At 42.6% G+C, this 21,399-nt stretch overlaps 1 protein-coding gene across 50 annotated transcripts in view; it reads right to left on the bottom strand.

Moving 5' to 3' along the window:
• Tcf7l2 (transcription factor 7 like 2) overlaps positions 1 to 21,399 on the bottom strand; it is a 204,595-nt gene that overhangs the window by 113,305 nt on the left and 69,891 nt on the right. For all 50 annotated transcript variants that reach the window (XM_029562118.1, XM_029562115.1, XM_029562117.1 and 47 more), the window contains one exon: positions 14,528 to 14,629. In XM_029562118.1, coding sequence (XP_029417978.1) covers positions 14,528 to 14,629 — 102 coding nt within the window. The remainder of the gene's footprint in view (positions 1 to 14,527; positions 14,630 to 21,399) is intronic.

Genomic DNA, 21,399 nt, shown 5'->3' with positions numbered 1-21,399 from the left:
GAGACAGGGTCTCCTTGTAGCCCCAGCTGGCCTGGAACTCACTATGTAGACCAGGCTGGGCTTGAACTCACAGAGATGCGCCTACCTCTGCCTCCCGAGTGCTGGGATTAAAGGCGTGCCACCATGCCTGGCGATTTTTTTTTTTTTTTTAGTCATGCAATGTTTAACTGAAGAGTGGGAGAAAAGGAGACTTGTGCCATCTGCTCCTGAAATAAAGTTTATTACCTGTCAGAAATACAAGATTGCTCATGTTCTAAGCATTCAATAGGAGTGATGCCTCAAAAGTGGGCTGCAACTACATGGCATGGCTCGTGGATCGTGCTCCCAATACACCTCCATCACAGACTGTAAAGGGACATCTCTGATGGAAGAGCAAAGTGGGAAAAAGCCAGGCTGTAAACCACAGCCCAGCTCCTCACCTTGCTTTTACCTGTTGGATACCTCCTTATTTCCGGTTCTGATAAAAATTATTCCTCTTTCCCATCTGCCCTAGTTAGCTTTAACTATCAACTTGAGACAGCCTAGAGTCATCTGAGAGGAGAGCCTCAACTGAGGAATTTCCTAGATCGGATTGGCCAGTGGACATGTCTTGATCGTTAACTGATGTAGGAGGGCCCAGCCCACTGTGAGCAGCACCACTTCCTAGGCAGGTGGTCCTGAACTGTGTAAGAAAGCTGAGTATGAGCCGGTCTGTGGAGCAGCAGCATTTCCCCTGGTTCCTGCTGCTCTTTCCGACTGTGAAGTGAGATTCTTGTTCAGAGGTAATGCTGTGTGGTCTAGCAAGCAAGCTTGCCTTCAGGTTCCTGCTTTGAGCTCCTGCCTTGACTTCCCTGAGTGGTGGATTGTGATCTAGAACTGTAAGCTAAAATTTTCTTCCCCTAAGTTGCTTTTGGGTAGAATGTTTCATCGTAGCAAAAGATAAGGAACTAAATGAAGATCATTTCATTTGCAACCTGTTTTGAGTAGAGTGGTTAAGAAGATGGCTTAGCACAACTCCTTCAAAGGCATCACACGGGACCCTAGTGGGTCCAATAGGAAGCTCAATTTCTCACACTTTTTCTATACTGTGATCACCAAAGTACCATCAAGAGTGCTGTGCCCTGTGCAAGCCTTTGTTCTCTTCCTTCACCCGGGACCTCTCTGAATCCATTCACACATCCTTGACCTCGGGGGCCTGACATCCTGAGCCTCAGAATCCCTCCGCACTGCTGTTCCAAATGATAATGCCCAGTGCACAGTCTAGGAACAAACACTGCTCAGCTCAAGGGCCTGAGAACAATATTCTTGGGCTTGTAATGTACTACCTTTTCATGCTGAATATGTGTTTTAATGGAAAATGGAAAGAAATTCCATCAGATAGACAAGTAGCCATAATAAGTCAAAAAGAAATAACAAAATTCTCTGCTCCCCACCAATTATCTGTGATAAGAAAACAATGTTTCTAAAATATACAAGAGAAAGTTCCCAAGGAACAAAAGAAAAGAGAGAGTTTGGGGGCAATGACAACTGTGTGCCTGGAAGCCAGAAAAGAAAGTCTGAGAACCTAAAAAATATAAAAACAGGAATTTCGTGAAAATCCCTAAAGTTCATTTTCAGAATTCCCCATGACCGCAGAAACAAATCATGGAAACTCCTTTGTTCTCACAAGCCTCCCTTTACAGGTCAATCACCAGGGAGAAGCCCGGGTATACCTCTTCTCCTTACACCAACCCTCAGAACATCTGGAAGCAGCCCATTCTTAGAGGGTAGGTGCATTCTGCACCCACAAACTCCTATTTACATTGTGGCCAAACTGGTTTACACCCCAGGACTTTTACTTTGAAAGAACTAAAAAGTCAAAAAAGAAACAACTCTTTCTACATCACATGCCTAAAGCTTAAGATAACCATTTCCAAAGGGTTAAGGTGTTGCCTCCCCGACTGGATAGTTCAGGACAAGAGCTAGCTACACAGAATTAAGAAGTGCCATTAAGTCACTCTCCCTGCACCCATCTTAACACTCTGCAAATGAGGGTCTTCCACCCAAAGGCACAGGGTATGTGTACATCACAGCTACCATGCACCTATGTAGTTACATAGCAAGGTAATTGCAAAGAATTCAGGTCTAGACTCTGCATTAAAACTCATACATTTGTATCGCCTGTCTGCCCCTTGTCCAATCCTATGTCCATCAGAACCCAGATGAACAGGGCAAGGGTAGTCCACCACAGTAAACAGAAGAGGGGGTTCTATAATCAAGAAGAAAAGTTATGTATATCCTCAGAACCCAAGTCCATTTTAACATGAACTCTGAGGCTAGAAGGTCAGTTCACACATGCTATTAACCAAGCCTGTACTTACTAAGAACTTTACAGAAGGAGATGGAGGAGAGCTTGGGAAAGGTGCTTGGCTATATCCTCAAAGTAGAAGTGGCCTCTGATGCTTTGTTGGAACTTGCCTCTGATGATACCCTGCCTGGGTCACTGTGATTCTGAGTATCATGTATCCCTGTATTTGTGGGCTTTGGGGGAAAGGAGACTGCTACCTCAGACCAAATAAACTATTTGGGAAGGTTGGGGATATAGCTCAATTGACAGAAATCTTGTCCATCATGTGCAAAGCCCTGAGTTCAATCCCGAACACAGCATAAACCAGACATGGTAACATGTACCTGTAATGTCAACACTTAGGAGGTAGAGGCAGGAGGATCTGAAGATCAAGGTCGTCCTCAGCCACACAGTAAGCTTGAGGTTAACCTGGGCTGTAGGAAACCCTGTCTCAATCAACCAACCAAACAGAAAAAAGAAACACTATTTTTGTTCCTGAGTTTCAGCTGGATTCCAACAAATGTTTCCCAGGAAGTCTGGTCATGTTTCTGGTCCATTATGAGGTATTTTTTAATATGTTATTTTCTGGTCCTGCCCCAGTCAAGGCCAGCTTCTTCCTTGAGTCTCAAAGGGCTGGGGAGAAATACTTAGCTTACAGTCTCCCAGACCCTGAGTCAGGCTTATCTTCAGGAGCCACAGAAAAGGAAGGAGTCAGAAAGCACCCAAAGACAGGTATAGATAAGGGGTTCAGGGTCCACCCAGTCTCTAGAGAACACATATAGACGAGTCTTGAGACTACGCTTCAGGCTTTTCCTTCCTTCCTTCCTTCCTTCCTTCCTTCCTTCCTTCCTTCCTTCCTTCCTTCCTTCCTTCCTCTTCTGCCTGTCTACTCAGGGGTTTGCTGCCTTCTTCACCTTGGCAGCCAGGAAACATAGATCCAGAGAAAACAGCAGTCAGTTTGTGTCCTAGGAGCAAGGAGGACAAGCGACCTTTGTCCCCATTGCACTTGGACCCATTGTGACCCCTGTCTCATTCTTATTAAACAGTCTCAGTGATGTACTTAATAAGTGCCCAGATCTACCTGCCATGCAGGCCTAAACTGGAAAACAGATTACATCAAGCTCTCTGGACCTGTTCTGCAGCCCAAGACTGCCGGAGCCTGGACAAGAACCAGGGAGAGCCTGGGCTTGAGTGCATACCATCAGGGGTATCTGAGTCTCATTGAGGGTACTATAACCAAAGTATTAGCCATACAGTTACACAGCCTACAGGTGACCCAGTCAAAACAATACATGATGGCTGTCTGAATGTAACCAGCCTGGATCCTGTCTATTCTGAGCCCTTGAATCTCAAGGTCCACCTTTCAATCAGCTGACAGGGCCAAGTGTCTGATAGCTGCTCTTGCTCTCTTTCAAAGGAGCTTTAACCCCAGATTTCCAGGAGAGGTATATGATAGGATCTATGGAATCAATGATGTTACTGGGGAAAGTCACAAAGTTAGGAAGTAAGGAAATCAGCAAAGACATCCTGGGAACACCAAGTGAGGGGTGAAGGCAGATTGGACTATGGTGGGGACAGCAGAGGGGTTTGAACTGAGATCTCTCTCTCTCTCTCTCTCTCTCTCTCTCCTCCATAGCTGCCTCCTTGGAGCTTTCCTCACCCAGAGTCTGTAGTAGGCCAAATTGAGATTCCCTGTTATTCCCTGATCTCAGATCTCTATGCTAACTCAGCTTTGAGCAATAGATTCACTTTCAAGATGGCACCTGGACACTGTGCTCTGAGTCTCATTTGGCAGAGAAATCACCGTCTTTCCAAACCCACAAATTGATTTGAGGTGTATGAGGACTACAGGCTTGTCCCAGGGTAGGATTGCCTGTCTCTCATCTCCCCTACCTTTTAGAAGTGGTTTCTGCTTCCCTTCCCTGTACCAGGCATCTGTGCAACTGCAGCTATGTTCTACTTACTAATCAGTGGATCATCCACCTTTTATCTCTCACGCATCTTTTCATATCCTTTTTGAATTCCCAAAGCTCGCTTTCTTTCTTTCTTTCTCTCTCTCTCTCTGTCTCTCTCTCTTTCTCTCTCTCTCTCTCTCTCACACACACACAGAAGGAGCAGACATGGTAAACTGATAGGGTTATCAGTCCACAGGATGGGGTGAGAGAATGGAAGCGGGCCCATGAGAGAAAAGGAGTAATCAAAAGAATGAACTCTGAGGTTCTGGGCATGAGCAACTAATAAAGACCACTGGCCTTTCATTTGATTCTGGACATGCTCATTTTCCCACCTGCATGACACCAAAGGGAGGCCAAATCTGGCATGCAGAAGTGCAGACTTGGAGAATTATCAGAATATGGTCATTCTTGCCTGGAGATTCCCAGGCAACTCTGCCAACTGCACTTTCTACCCTTATGCAGAAAATGGATATAACCACGCTTCCCCATACAAGAGCCAACAGGTCCCTCCCTCCTGAGCTCTCCGTATCCTTCAATTCTAATAGCCACATGTTTTCTCTTTCTATATCAATGGAATAAAAGAGAAGAAGGGACTGGGGGGATGCATCAGTGGATAAGAGCTTTGGCTATGCAAGCATGGAGGAACTGAGTTCAAATCCTCAACACATATGTAATAAGCTGAGCATGGTCATGTGTGCAACTGTAACCCCAGTGCTATAGAGAGTGACTTGCTGGCCAACAGCCTAGCTCCAGGTTTGGTGAGAGGCCCTGACTCAAGGGAATAAGGTGTACAGTGATAGAACAAGACATCCAATGTCATCCTCTGCTGTACATGCATGGGCACATGCACCTGTACACACTTGTGCATGGTGCATATACCACATGTGTATATATAACATATACACCACATATACTCACACAAATTTCCAAAACAAATATTTGAGATGGGATCTCACTATGTAGCTCTAGCTAAAAGTTTCCTAGTTCTAAAAATAAATAAATAAAAGTACAGATGTTTTCTCCATCTATATTAAAGTATTACAAGAGGTGAAAATCTGATTTGCAAACTTTTAACGGCTAACTACATAAACAACATAACATTTGCAAAATACAACCATTTTCCATTATCAAGAACCAAGTCCTGGATTTCCCAACTGAGTGCCCTTTTCCCAAGAAAAAGGCCTCCACCCCGAGACCCATAAAGAACTGTCAATTTAAAGCCAAGCTGGAAGAGGCAGAAGCCCCACAGCTTAGCTTGCTGGAGCTTCTGTATATCCCTGTTCCATGTAAGTGCTGCCACAGCGATTAGATATGCTCAGCTCTGTACTGGAATGTAGAAGGATGAATTATCAAGTTACTGGTAGGCCCTGCCCCATATCATAACCCCAAATTATGTTTCTCAATAACTACGCTACCACATCAGGTAGAAAGAGAGAGCAGACATGTGTATAAGCTCTGTGCTAACCAAGACATTTGTGAACACTCTTTGGTCATGATGAAGACACATTTGTTTCCAAGTAAATCAGCTCCAGTCCCTTACCAGAAATTGGTTTTCTGCTTAATTAACCAAGCACCACAGCGGGAAGGGAGAAAGCCACATGCAGAGAAATGAACCACGGAGCTCCTTGGCTTCAAGAAACTTACAATCTGGTTGGAGAAATAAGCAAGCTCCAAACACAGAGTTAGTTAATCAGCAAGACAAGAAATGACAAGCAGGATGGGGTGGGTGCCAAAGGAACACTTTTGTTTTATTTACTAGAAAGATAAACATAGTTCAAACCATGAGTTTAGCTCTAAGTAGATCCATGTTAATTTAAAACAGGCTCCCATGCTCAGTAAACAAAGCAGGTGCTGAAATTAAAACAACTTCCCAAAGTAAGTTCCGATCTTGTCCCTAGTGCTAGGAAGAAGTCTGCAGAGGCAGTCCTCCTCTAGAAAGGATCTGAAAGTGCCCCTGAAAAAACAAGGCTCAGCAATAGACTTACAGGCCTTGCAGAACTCAGAGCTTCCTAAACCTATTTTAGGAGAGAATCTCTTTTTCCAGTAACCTTATTAAACACTCTGTGAAACAAAGGTCAGGAAACGCTAGCTAGCAGGAGCTGCCAGAGACTTTCCTCCCAAGCACAACAAGACCCAGCATCGAGAAATGGCAGAAAGCCGAGCAAGGCTGCCAGGCCTCTCTGCATTTACTATGGGCACATCTTTCACGTAGGAGCCAGTGGCATCTCTGAAAACTGGGTATGTCTGCCCAACAGTGTAACCCAGGAGTGATGATATTGATCAAGCTCATACATAGCATCAAATAAAAAATGTCTGCCCAATAAGATGCCACTAAGAGAGATACTGTAACTAAAGCACATATGCTGGCATACAACTGGAGTCCCAGCACTCTGGAGGTGGAGATAGGAGGATTGATAGTTTGAGGCCAGCCTGAGCTATATAGAAACACTCTGTCTCAAAAAGGAAAAAAAAAAAAAAAAAAAAGGAATAGAAGAAATAAATACTATAAGTAAACAGGATCTGCAGTTAACTGGGGTTATGAGTACACTCTAGATCTCTAAAATAGCCCTGAAAGTAATGAACTTGCTTCAAGGCATCCCAAAGCGTATGTTCAGTATGAATTCTCTAAGATGACTAAGCATGAGCCCATGAGATAACAGCACTGTAGCAGACCATGTAGGCCACCAGCCTTTTGTTTGCCCATCATGAAGGTGAAGCAAACCTGGTCAGTTGAGTTCTGAGCAGGTGGAGGTAAGGGTTCAGGTCTCTAGGGAAGCCTGAACTTTTTCTTTGGTTAAATTCCCCAAAGACATTAAAGCCATTGTGATCCTAATCTAATAATTGATATCTTAGTAGTTGATAGTGAGAAGAATTGAGGCCATTCAGGAAAATAATTCATGGTTATATGTCAAAAGCAAGTCACTTTTCAGCTCTTTTCCTCTTTATCTAAATTCCTCCTAGGAATCCCAAAAGAATGGGGGCAGGGGAAGACAAAGATGCATTAACGAAGCGTGAGCACCGCAGAATCATCCAGAAAATAGAAACAAAAGGACACCATATAAAAGCTCAACATGGCATTGATTACACAAACTGGGACGTAATTGTATCAGGGACTCCTACCGGTCACTAAAGAACCTTAAGAATTTTAATGACATGAACTGCTTATTGACTACAGTAATTTTTGTTTAAAACAAATACAAAGCTGAAAATATTGAGCATTACTGTGAGCTCTGGTATGTGAAAAAGAAATATGAATATTAATACATTCAGAAGAAAAAGCCTAGAAGGAAATATACCAAATTATTCATAATGTAATCTCTGAGTGGAGAGATTATGGGCAATTTTCCAAATTGTCTAAATGAACACGAAATTTATGAATGGAGGATACTGCATTCATTTAAAATTAATTTCACTTCCTTTAGAAACAGAATGGTTTAATAATCAAAAAAATGATCTATTCCCATCTTTAAATAGTCCAAGATTGTCAGTCACTGAAGATATGAACAGGGTAATTCTAAAGAAAAGATTTGTCGCTAGGGATAGAGGTAACTCTGTCCAGGTAACAGCTGTTTTCTGATTGTCGGGGCATGTAAAGTACATGCAGAATTAGACAGCAAAAGACAAATCAGGGAGCCAGTCCTACAAGGAGAGAGATTTCAGCTCACAATACGGATGGAACTCTCTTAAGAGTCCATATTGTACCAAGAAGAAAGTCTCCACTTCTGTCCTGGACATGAGCAAGAGAGGGGCGGCAGGAGAGATAGTGTGGGGTTTTAAGATCCTGAAACCATGGTTCTGCTCTGAAGGAAGGGGACAACATGGAGGTTATGCAATCCTTGTGACAGGGTTTCTATCAACATGGTGGTCAGCTGCCACACCAGCAACACAAACCTCAATAACTGCAGTTTCTGGAAGGATAAAAGGACAATGCGCACTTTTGACCTTGGACTCCACCATGGCCCAGCGTCCACTTGGGTTTTTCACCACACACTTTCTCCAGAGCACTGTGATTCCATTCACTGCTTATTTCCTTCCAAAAGAAAACTAGGTGCCTAGTTCTCCGTATGAAGTATTAATTCTCCTTACGGGCTTGTTTTATAGACAAAACAGACACACTCACCACAGCCCTGTCTGTGAAATGGGAAAATTCTGACTCAGCTGCTGCCAGGAAACCCATGCCAAGTGTTCTAGAAAGTCCGGCTGAGTCATAGATAAATGGATTAAGCAAATAAATAACAAGAAAAGTACATGTACATGGAGCAGAGGGAATAGAAATAGTCCACAGGGTGGGGGTGGGGGAAACATTTAAGAAAATCAGTATAGGTTCTCTCTTATTACCCAAACTTCACCATCTTCCATCCCAAGAAGTGTTTATACCCCTACAGGTGCCAAGGAATCCTTTGTAATAGCCATATCACTCAGAACCAGAGGCCACATCCTATCCAACCTGGAAGCTGGCAGGACTCTTGGAGCCACCCCTCGCACAGGTGGAGGGGGGCGCTCCACTGGTGCACCCACCGATAGCCCGGGGAACACCACTCAACCATGCTTAGTACCCGCCTACTGTCTCTTTCTCAGCTATCTCTAGGATGGTTAAGGGGACTGTGTGCTGGAGTGAGGTGACCTTGTTAAACAACCTGACTCTTACCACTGGTTGAACACGGGCCCCCCTGAGCCCAGTTCCTCCTCTGCAGAATGGTGGTAACAAGACATCTACAGAGCAGCCAGCATAGCTGGCACATGGAACATCACAACCCTCTTCACCATGTTTTGGATTGCTGTTTGTCACCGACAACACTTCCTCTCAATATCTAGAAGGCTTTTCTTCCACACAGTAAGCACTCACAAAATATTTGCAACATCAGTGAATGAACCCATGATTGAATCCATGACTGGATCAGTACAAGCAAAATCCCTCAGGAAAAAATAAAGTGTTCCACCCCTATCCTGATCTAACATGCCCACTCAGTGATTAGCATTCTCCAGTCACCTACTTGACCCACTCAGTGCCAACATCTCACACCAGTGGTTCCGTTGGTATTCCATCCAAATCTGTCCATGTCCACTATTGCCAGGGCCTAAAGTTTAACATAACTACCAAACCCCTCACGACTTCCCTCACAGGTTAGGTGCCAGATCACCATATCCTACCCAGGTCACCCCACCTGACTACCTGTTTCTCTCACACCAACTCTTCCCTTAGGGACGGTCTCACACATTTCCCTTCTGCCTAGCTCCACCATCCCAATCTCTCCCTTTCTATACCTTCATACACCAACTCCTATCACTCCTCCAAAATGCATTTCTAATAGACATTTAGTTTTTTGTTAACCCATAACAACTACACAAATGTATGAGTTAGAGTGAGATGTCTACCATGTGCAAGGATCGGATCAGGTAACTGGCAAATTCATTCTCTCGTCATCATTCGTTTTGTGCATACTTGGGAACATCTGAAATCTTCTCTACTAGCTATGTTTCAAAATAGCTAGTACATTAAATGCTGTCAACCATTATTAGCCTATGGTACTTCAGAGCAGAACCTAGCCCTCGTGGTCAACTGCACCCCTGCACTCTTTAACTATCTCTCCTAACTGTGTGTGTCTTCTCCTGGAGACACCCAGGCACATAATCCTACCAACTTTTCAATCATAAGTAGGTCTTCCTGGTCATTCCCTCACGGGCTCTGTAACCTCTCGAGACCCCTGGCAAGGTAAGGAATACCATGGTTTCACCAGCCTCACTCAACATCTATTACAGAGTCTCCTACCACTTAATAGATTCCAGTAAACGGGAAAATTAAAAAAAAAAAAAGAAAAAGAAAAAGAAAAAAAACTTAAAACTTCACAAGCATTTAAGCACAAAAAGGATGGTATTGGGGTTGGCTTTTTAATTAACTCTGAGTAGGCGCCCTTGAACTCTCTAGAAACAAAAGCTACTGGCTCCTCAGGCCTGGGGCTGGTTTGGAAACCCTCGGTAGAGATCCCGTGTGAAGTCCTGCTCGCTTTGCTGTATTTTCTACGTTTCTGCTCTTTCAGCATTTAAGTAACAACAACAACAACAAACGTGCACCACCACTGTCTGGCGGGCTTCTTCCTTGGGATTCAGCCTGCTTTCCCATCCCACACTTCCGTGCTCATTACACAACAAAACACCCGAGACGGAGAAACATGAGAAATCCACCCCAAGGTAAAATTCCACATTGACTTCAAAAGGAAACCCCTGAGATAAAATCGTAAAAACTTCTGAAGTCTTTTTGCTAGTTTGTAAGATACATGCTATACCAAAATACCACCATTTTTGGTCTCGAATCTTTTTTCACTGGGTTTAAAGGAAGTTAAATGAAGGTCTTCGTACAACAAAGACCCTGGGGGTGGTACCCAGGGAGTAGTCCCTAACCCCACAGCTTACCAGCTGCTGGAGGTGGTTCTGCCAAGCCTCACATAGACACTACCACTACCACCCAGCATAGTCCTGCAGCAGGACCTTCAATTTGTGAGAGGAAAAAGAATTAGAAAATAAATTTCAATAATGCCAGAGAGCACAAAGTAGGATGAATTAGGAAATGGAACTGAAGACAGAAGTGTGTTCTTGAGACTTTAAGAAATCAGTGGATTGGAGTGGGGCAGAGTGGGTGTGGGGAAGGGAGAAGAAAGCACAGATTGCCTGTGTGAAAGCTCAAGTTTTGGCTAGCCAACCAAGACATCCCTGAAGAATGGCTTCTTCTCTTCTCTCACATAGATTGAGAATCACCAGGTTATACCAAACACTACATATCAGCTATAGGAACCAAAATTACGGGGTGTTTTTTAACCTTAAATATTATTGGATAAGGCTAGGGTATGTATGGTTCAGTGGTAGAGTGCTTGCTTATCATGAGCAAAGCCCTGGGTTCTAACCCTAGCACCAGAAAAATAAATGAACAAAGGAATACACATTATTGAATTTTAAATTGAATTCTGTCTGTGAAGGATATTTATTCCACAAACCAACTTTTTTCAAAAGATTAATTTTATTTGTGTTTGTGTGTATACACACAAGTGTATATAGGTGCCCAGAGGCCAGATGTGGGGCATTGGATCCCTTGGAACAGGAGTTACAGGAAGTTGTGAGCCACTCAATATGAGTGCTGAGGTCCAAACTCCCATCCTCTCATAGACCAGTAAATGCTCTTAACTGCTGAGCCATCTCTCCAGCAGCCCCCCACATCAACTTTATGACAAAGCAAACCCCTACCACAAGGAAAACCCCAATCAGATTGAGATAGTCCATAAAACTTCTTTAATTCCTATGTGAGGATTCTCTCACAAATGGGATCATGGAGAAAGTTATTTCCTTAGCAAACTAATCACAGTAGCCTTGAGTGACAATTAACAAACCCGAACACTTCTCTATTTTCACAGTGAAACATCAGAAATAATTATGAAACAACTTGGCCCACAAGTTACAATAAATCCAAACTTCAGAGAAATTAGGAAGCAATCCTTAGAAGGCTATTTTGAAACACATCTGGTGATACACTGTGATATGACAACATTTTGTTTAACAGGATGAAAAACTAAGTGTGAGGGAGAACTTCAAGTGTCTGGAGCAAAGCTGGTCATTCATGACCAATCTGAACATCAACCAGATCCTCCAGCCAATGTAAAACTCTACAAAGGCCCAGGCGATGTATGAGCCATACTTCCAAGAGCTCCCTTTACACAGACACTGAACCACCATAGTGTGGGTGGTTTGGGCTGACACATTGATTCAGGTCCAATGAGAAGCTACTCAGGCACTCGTAAAATGCAGTCTCCTTTTGCCCAAACTTCTAGCCTTCTCTTCTCCTCAGCTCTGAAGGCCTACCCTCCTCCACCAACCCTACCCTTATGCAACGGTTAGTCAGTCCCCTGGTCCCCAAGGACACAGCAGAGATAGACAAGTTCCTGTGACTATTACCAGGATTACTGCCAGCTGTGGCTCCTTTGGACAAAGGTCCCCACCTCAAAGGTATGTGTATTCCCAAGTGGTTGCTATGGTGCACACGCCTTCTATTAAACAGTATGAGATAAAGGAGCCTAAGTCCCTACACGACATCCCTTGCCAAAATCCATACTAACTTTGGAAAGACAGTTTTAGCATCTCTTCCAGATTCTTAATGGCTCTTACAACCCAAGTTGTGGCAACTGTTCCCATGATGTTTATACAAGATGTACCTCTTTCCAAATGAATAACCCACTCTTGTACGGGGGTCTTGCTAATAAAGATCTTGTGGATCTTATGCCACCACCACAAGGGGCATGAAGGGCCTGCTCTGAACCAATTCTCGGGTTTGCAGAGCCTTGAGGAGACTTTAATATAACTTCCTTTCTCTGTAGCTAAAACATGTGGGAAAGTTCCACTGAGCACTATCAAAAATAGAGGAATGTATTTCAAACCTGGACCTACATTGGGAAATCCACAGGCATTGAGAACGTGAACCTCGCTTCATACTCTATGACTCTATAACCGTCACACTTATTTTTCAAATCTCTGCATGTTAAGACTTTGTAACGTGGCATTTAATTTTGCAGAGAAACGTGAATCAACAGCCCAAGCCAGCGGCTTCATACTTCTGTCACTGTCCCTCACAGTGAGCCAGTTTATAGTAAGCAAAACAGAGTCAGTCCCAAACGTTACTTTTATCTCTCATAGAATATGCCACAAGGCCCTGGAAAGGGAGCAAAGAACCAGATCCAGTCTGCTCCAGCCACTACCTTAGCATGTGACCTTGGGCAATTCACTTAAGACATCTCTGGGTCTTACGCAGTTTCCTTTTCTGAAATCAGATTGGGCCTAAAATGGTCTAAGGCTATCATCTCCATCCCTAAAGTCTTGACATTCTAGGAACGTATGTAATTACAAGCATCCATTTAATTGTGGGGTTAGAAGAGGAAAGAAACTTCTAGCAAATGTCAGCCTTCTTTCTACATGCCTTATTTATACCATGAGAAGTGAAGTATTTTGATAAGTCATGACTCCAATGTGGCTTTACAGAAATAAATTATTTTCTGATACACAAACTTAAGACTGAGGTCTAGCTCATATAGTCTACTACCCCAAGCTGCCATCAGTAGGCAGCCTAAAACTTGATCCAATGCATCTTAAGATTTTTCTACTTAAAATTATTTTGCAATTTTTATAGATTATAAGTAATACAGAAGCCAAACATATTAACGGGCAACATTTTGTGATACTTAAATTAAAAATACATGAATTGTCTCCTGCTTTGTATAATTCTACCTGTCAGGAATTCATTATAAAAATATCTTTCATTAATTATTTCAAATGTATGAAGTCCAGCTCATGATATAAATATATAGAAGGGAAAAAATATTCTAGTAAGGCTGAGCTTCTCAAGAGATTAAGTTATAAACTTTCAGAGCCTACAAGATGCTGGAGAAGCGCATTTAAAATATATGGCAACACTTAATGCTAAGGTCTCTTAGTACTAAAAACAAATGTTTTCTCTGTCAAACCCACACACTTTCAAAGCTATGGATATACAGATTTACACAGATTAAGTTTAATTTTGGCCTTTCTAAGTTCATTTCTACTGTAGGTTTACAGTCAACCGGCTCAGATGAAATTTTCTGACATTATTGTAAAATGTTACTTTCTAGAGTGAATCACTGTAAATCGGTGGATGTAAAGGCTGAGAACTAGGACTGTCTTTTCCTAATCCTCTTCTCTGTTCACGGATATACAGATTTACACAGATTAAGTTTAATTTTGGCCTTTCTAAGTTCATTTCTACTGTAGGTTTACAGTCAACCGGCTCAGATGAAATTTTCTGACATTATTGTAAAATGTTACTTTCTAGAGTGAATCACTGTAAATCGGTGGATGTAAAGGCTGAGAACTAGGACTGTCTTTTCCTAATCCTCTTCTCTGTTCACCTCCCATATACAAATGCATTTTTTACAACTACTTCAATATCATTTCTAGTTTCCCACTCAAACCATAGTAAATATTTCCTATTAACTAAGGCTCACAAGGCTAGCTTCTAACCCAAAACACAGAGAAAGGGGAAAGACCCAGAACATTTCCTTGTGACGATTGCTAAGTACAGTCACAGAAAATGAGTTGCTTATTGATACAGATCATATCCAAACAGCCCCAGAAAAAAATAAATAAAAAGAACTGACAAACGAGGGTTTTTATCATCATCAAAAATTTAAGGAAAAAAAGGCATTTTCTTCTTTGTCCCCCAACAAAGGACCAACTGTGAGTGGGAGTCACTTACGACAATGTGTGCTGGAGATGGCGACCGAGCATCCTTGAGGGCTTGTCTGCTCTGGAGGCTTCCTGCCTGGACATCGAGTAGTGGCCATTTCATTTGAAGATACTTGAAAAGAGAAAACAACAAATTCAGGAGGAGAAGGCAAGATAGCTCACTGAGAAATAACTGCTACATACACCAGAAAGTAATATATATATATATATATATGCATGCATGCAAATAACAAAAGGAAAAACTATGCAGCATCTACAAGTTCTTCCTTAAAGCTAAAAGTTCAAATACAGAAAATGTACATGACTAGCAACCATGGTTTTGTCTTTGCAGTTAAACTACAGGGTGACTCCGGATAAAAGAGATTCATCAACACTACCTTATCAGAGGAGAGCAATGGAGGAAAGAGGGGTTCAGGGAAGAAAAGACGGAACACAGAGCTATGCCAAGGGTAGGAAACAAACATGAATCTCAGCCGTAAATGTCCTGGAAGACCATCAATTCCAAATCTGCTCTTTCAGCAACCTTCATCTTTAAAATGTCATCGTTCTTCACTTCAAGCACCTGTGTGCAAACGTCCTTTATATGGTAGAAGGTGCTCAAGCAAGGCCAAGTGAGGAATTCCTCAAGCAAGCCAAAAGCTTGGAAGACACAAAATATTTCTTGACAGCAAATATACACCCAGGGCAGGTGCAATTTATGCAGTCATTTCAAAAGATCAGAGGAATTCTAAAATATGCACAGGTTTATCACTGAGATAAAAACAAAGCTATAAGCCAGTATATCCTTCCCCGCCTTTTTCTGGGGTAGGAAATGAATGCAAGATAAGATACTTTTGTTTAAATTGATATATGAGTCGTCAGCAGGACTTCAGAACAATTGAATGGATTCCTTCTTTTGTTTTACAGACAAGGGAAACTGAGGTGGCTAGCTCAGTCCCAGAGATGTTTCGCATACCCTAAGGAGTTCTGACATTTGACTTTGGTAGGTAACTACAGTTTCACTGAGGAAATCTTCAAACAACTGAGCAAAACGTAAGACATGATGCTTATAAGAACGTGAGCAACAGCCTTTAGGGTTTCAAATGTCATGTGACTAAGGCATCCATGACTGCTTAGAGGGTACATAAGGAACAGCCTTGGTCATTTCAGAGAGCCAAAGCAAAATGACTTACTAGTGGATCCCAGGGATGAAACTCAAGTCATCAAGACTTAGTGGCAAGTACCTTTACCTGCTGAGCCACCTCATGGGCCCATGAACTTTTACCCAATGAACACTGATGGAAGCGTGCTTTGCCTCCTTGCCAAGCATAAGGAGATATAAAAGACATCTGCCCCCAGGTAGCTCATGCACATGAGGGCAGGCAGCAGACGGGAAGCCAGGTCAAAGCAGAATGTAGTTGTGGTATTCAGAAAATGAAAAAAAAAAAAGGTAGAGTTGGTAAGAAAAGACAGCTACACAGAGTAGATCTAGATAAGTTAGGAAAGTCTCAATAGAAAGAAAAAAGATCAAATGGCAGTCCAGAAAGAGGGGTTTGCTCAAACTCTGGGAGAACAGAGGGGCTGAAGACATCCATAGACTTGCCCATGGTTCTTTAAAAGCATACCTATTGGCAAATCTAAACCAAATGTGGTTATCCCTAAGGCTGGACAATCCTAGCTCACTAGATACCTACACAAGTACTACTTTTCCTACCTAGATCTACATGAGAAGGCTTATCTTCTATAATTTGGGATTTTTACCAAGCAGCACCCACGGCAAAGAAACCAGTTAGCAGTTCTAGCTCTTAGTAACTTGATGAGACCTTCCACTAAATCTGTTTCCACAAATCTCTGGTTGTCACTTGTTAAATCTCAAAAAGACCAAAACAAAAAGGGGGTGGGGTGGGGATACCATATCTATGATAGGGGAGTGAGTGGTGGTCTGCCCAAACACTGAAGGACTTCTAGGATTCCAGGTCTCCAGACAAGGAGCCCTAGCAAGACCCTCCTACTCATCCTTACAAACAAACCATTTCCAAATGCCAATGACTTTGGAGCCAGAATCACCCTAAGTTTAAAACCACTAACATAAATGTTTCCAAGTTGCCCTCAGCCCTGTCATCCAAGCCAGGTGGCTCTGGGAATCTATCTTTCCCTGTCTCACCCTGACTTCTTCCCATTCATATCTGCCACATAACTACAGGGGTTGCATTGGTCAAAACCACTCAATAGAGTCATTTCCTTGAGGTCAACCAAAAATGAACACCCAGCAACACTACCTCTCCATCTCATAAGAACTGGGTGAATAAAACTGCCCTGCCAATCTGAACAGACACACTCATTACCTCCTGCTATGCTCCAAAGGAAGGGTTTGATGAATGGGCAAGTTTTCATCTTTGACTATTTGTAAAATGAATCTGATTGCATCCTAATGCCAGCTCCATTGAATCAGGAGGTTCAGGCTTGGTTTAAAGTGACAGGCCTGCCCTGAGGACCCCACCTAGGAACTATCATACCCCGAATGTAGTGTTAACATAAAGACTTGTAATTCTTGGTTTCCATAAAAGCTTCATTGTGGGGCATGTCCGATTTCTGTAGGCTACCTGCACCACATATTTTTATGAGCCTCCATTTCAGTACTCTGAGCCTACAATACACATAATTTTCAATTATGTTAGGGCAGCCCAGGATCACTGCCTATATAACATTACTGGTTGGAGGAAATGAGAGTCACCCTGCTGCCCAGAGAGAGCTAACCAAAACCAGATGGTGGGAAAGACAGCCCTGGGCCCTGGCAACTGGCAGGGACTCCTCAATGACAGCCCCAAATCCTCCTTTCCAGGTGCAACCTGATGCCACTGAGCAGCTGGGTACCTACAAATCCATGTCTACCCCTAGAACTTTAACCAACTTGAAAGACAACAGGGTTCCTTTGAGGAAAGTAAGTAGCGTTAGGATTTATATTTTTAAGGAAGTTATTAACCTCTTCCAAAAGTAATAACTTTCCCAGCTCCTTCATCTTCCACAATTGGTTCTTATTGATAGGGAAAATAAATAAATAAAGGAAAGAAAAGGGAAATTAGGTACTATTATAGCCTAGAGAAAAATCTTTTCCTTCCTGAAGACATTAAGCCACAAGAAATTCTATTGACTCCTCATGGACGACCTAAAAAGAGTATCTTGAATTTACAAAAGGCTTAAACACTGTGCCCACGTTTGCCCCACAGTTCCTCTGCAGGTTTATATCCTTTGGGGGAAAGAGTACCAAAAAAAAAAAAAAACCAATATTCTCACCATCCCACTACAAAAACAACACTGGCTCCTGCTCGTGTCCTCTCAGGCTGTTCCACGTGGAAATTATGAATTGCCTACAAAAACATTAAGCTTTTCAACAAATGGTAATCAAATGGGGCTGAGGGAATTCCTACATTGAAAACTGTTGAAATGGAGTCTGCTCAACTTTCTTTTAGTTAAAAAAATTATAATACTAATAAGGCTTAAGCATGTCATCCTTTGCTTAAGACTAATGTTCTGATCATGACACATTAGGCTTGGTTCCAAATCATATTTTACGATATGTCTCTGGAAGCTTTGGTAAAGCTTTGGATCTATGGGCAAAGTCTCAAAATATACATACAACACCAAGGGCGTTTTCAGAGCATCTGAAAAGCTTGCTAAGTCGCCAGCAAAACGGAAGGGCTAGGGGAGAGACAGCTCAGTCATGTCATTTGAACATGAAGCATGCCCAGATCCCACCTAAAAATCCAGAAGCACCTGTAATCCCAGCACTTGGAAGGCAGAGGCAAGTGGCTCTCTGTGAAATGGAGGCCAGCCTGGTCTACGTAGAGAGTTCCAGGCCAGCTGGGGCTACAAGGAGACCCTGTCTCAAAAAATATGGTAAAATAAAGTGAAATAAAATAATCAAAAAAAGGTGCAGAGTGATCGAAATAGACACCTAATGTTAACCTCTGGTCTACACACAGACACATGTACATGCATCACATGCACACACACACACACACACACACAAAAGAAAAGGTTAGCATCTCTAATTTCCTCTCTTCTTTTACTTCCCCCAATAAAAGAAAAAAAACAAAAGCAGATGAGGAAGAGTTTCCAAACACAGGGCTCCCTCAGAGAACAGCTTTCAGAGCTATCAGCACCTCATCAGACCGGCCTGTCAGAACCTGCTCCCACAAATCACCTGCCTCCTCCAGGACCCCGCCATTGGAACCTGTCACCTTACAGCTGCTATTAGGGGCTGAGTGCACATTCCTAAACAAACAGGAGGACTCAAAGGACAATGACGATGATGACAAAGTTGCCAGGAAAAAAAAATCCTTAATTAAACACCGACAAGGCTTCCTGGCAGGTCTTTTCATTCACCCCATACCACAGATGGACCGGCAAATGGAGACTGTCCCCTTTATTTATTCAGGGCAGGGCCTGCAAACTTCTCTGTAAAGCACCAGATAGTAAATATCTTAGGCTTTGTGGACCAGTATCACACTTGCCCTTGTAACTGGAAAGCAACCCCAGACAAGACATGGATGTTCTATGTTACAGCTGCATGTGTGCCATGAAAATTTATCAAAAGGATACTGAATCTGAATTTTTCTGCATCAAAAAATACTATCCTTCTCTTTTCTTCTTTTTTTCAGATTTATTTTTTGAACTAAATATTTGTGCTTGTGGGGGGTGGGAGGGTGTGCATGTAAGTGCAGGTACCCTTCCTTAGAGGCCAGAAAAGGATGTCAGATCCCCTGGAGCTGGAATTACTAGTGCTTGTGAGCTGGGATTGAAATGTAGGTCCTCTAGAAGAACAATATATGCTTTTCTCTCCTGAGTCATTACTCTGGCTCCTCTCTTAATTCCTTGAACCATTTAAAAATAGTAAAACACAAAAATAATTAATTAGTTAATTCATCCATTAATTAAAAGTTATTCTTCATTTACAAGCCATTCAAACACAGATGGCAAGCCAGCTGTGACCCATGGACCATAAATCAGTCACCATTGGCTTGAGGAATGAGAATTAAAAAGGTCTCTTAAGTCATGTCAGAGTGGACACTGTCCCTGGCTAGGCCTTCCACCGAGACAGCCAAATACAGTCATGTAGGAAAGTATACTTGACTGTTCAAATGCAACATTTTAGATTTACTGTCACTGGAAGATACATGTTTTGGGGTAAAAACTTGTAAAAGAATGTGAGCCCTCTGACTAAGGCACCCAGTCACAAGATACAACTACTAGACCATAATTCCACAGAAAATAACTACCTCTCCTTTCCAAGATGGAAGTTCTAGAAATCCTGAGCAATTCTGACTGGGAAAAGTTCAGTGTTCAAATCTCTCACCCACTTTCCAGAGGTGCTACTGGCAGGGTAGCAGATGACATTACATCACCCGCAACAGAACAACTGGTAGAAAAATCCTCAGGTCACAAAGAGAGGACCCCAGAACTTTGAGATCATCTGTCTTGGTTCAGAAGTTCCTTTCTCCAGGATTTTCTGACAAGCAGAATCTTCCCACATAATAATGCTGGAGCGAGGTCCATTGGTGTCCACCCTGCCCACTGCCAATAGATGGCATCAGTCATGGGCTTGTCATAAAACACAGAGTTCAAGTTGGAATGAGGGAAACATTGTTAAATGAAGGAAAAACTGGGAAGTAGGGAGATGGGTTAATTAGTAAAGTGCTAAACTTATAAGCACAAGGACCAAGTTGAATCCCAAGAACCCACATTAAAAAGTAGAGCATGGTGGCACACACTTGTAATCCCAGCACTGGGGATGTGGAGCCAATGACCTCTGGGGCTCACTGGCAAGCTAGCATAGCCTACATAGCAAGCTCCAGGCCAGCAAGAGACCCCATCTGGAAAAAAAGGGTGGATGGTTCCTGAGGAATAACACTGTTTGACCTCTGGCCTCTACATCTATCTGCACACATACAAGCACAAACACAAACTCAAACACACTGCACACTCAAAGACAATGAAGGTGAAACTGGCTTCTGGTGAAACTGGCTTCTTTAGAAACTAAGTTCCACAGTCAGCTATCAGCCAGGGTAATTTGCTAAAGGACAAACAACAGCAAAACAGCTATTTCTGATTAGGAAAATCCATCTCACATGAAATCAAGTTAACTGGATCTACCTTAACGATGGCTCAACCACTGACAAGTAAGTTTCCCTGATTCACTAGTGCCAGAAAGCTGTACATCTTTTGTTTCTAATGAAATGGAAAGTCAATATTATCTGTATACCCCAAACAGAGGGTAGGGCCAACCCATGGCCCATCATGTTCAAAATCATTATGTCTTCCTCTCCTTCAATATAACATGGACCATTCATGCCAACTACCCTGCCAACGGGTAACACAGGAGAAAGAACCATGTGCATTTCATATCACCAAACCTTACAAAAGACCACCAGAAGCCATGCACCACAAGAAAGAAAGAACCAGAAAAGTTCACTACATAAGAAAATAGGCAGTTCATGTCTGCTACTAGCAAGAGTCACCATGGCGTTTCTTCAGCAGCTCACATGAGGTGCACCTAACAGACACATATTCACACAACTGCTCAAGAATGGAACCGGCTGACTTTCCGGCTAAAAATGGAGGACAGAAAATGCAGCCCATCTTTTATGACCAAGCAGTGTTGCCCTAGGGAAAGAGGAATCCCAATTTATCCACACTGGTTGAAGCATGAAAAGTTGTGATTGCATTAATAGTCTGTACTAGGCTATGTACTCATTTTCCAAAAGTTAGCATTCATCAGATATAGGAACACTGAGAGTATGTAGAACTTTCCAGAAGTTCCTTCAGAGTCCTGCAGATTACTGGGGGAATCACTGTAAGGCCTGCTTGTCTAAAACTCCTGAGGATGCAGAAGATACAGGAGAT

The sequence above is a fragment of the Nannospalax galili genome, unplaced genomic scaffold (genome assembly GCF_000622305.1).
Source record: "Nannospalax galili isolate Female #2095 unplaced genomic scaffold, S.galili_v1.0 scaffold974, whole genome shotgun sequence".
Taxonomy (NCBI): domain Eukaryota; kingdom Metazoa; phylum Chordata; class Mammalia; order Rodentia; family Spalacidae; genus Nannospalax; species Nannospalax galili.
Note: the sequence above shows the minus strand (reverse complement) of the source record. Positions and strands in the feature narration are given on the sequence as shown.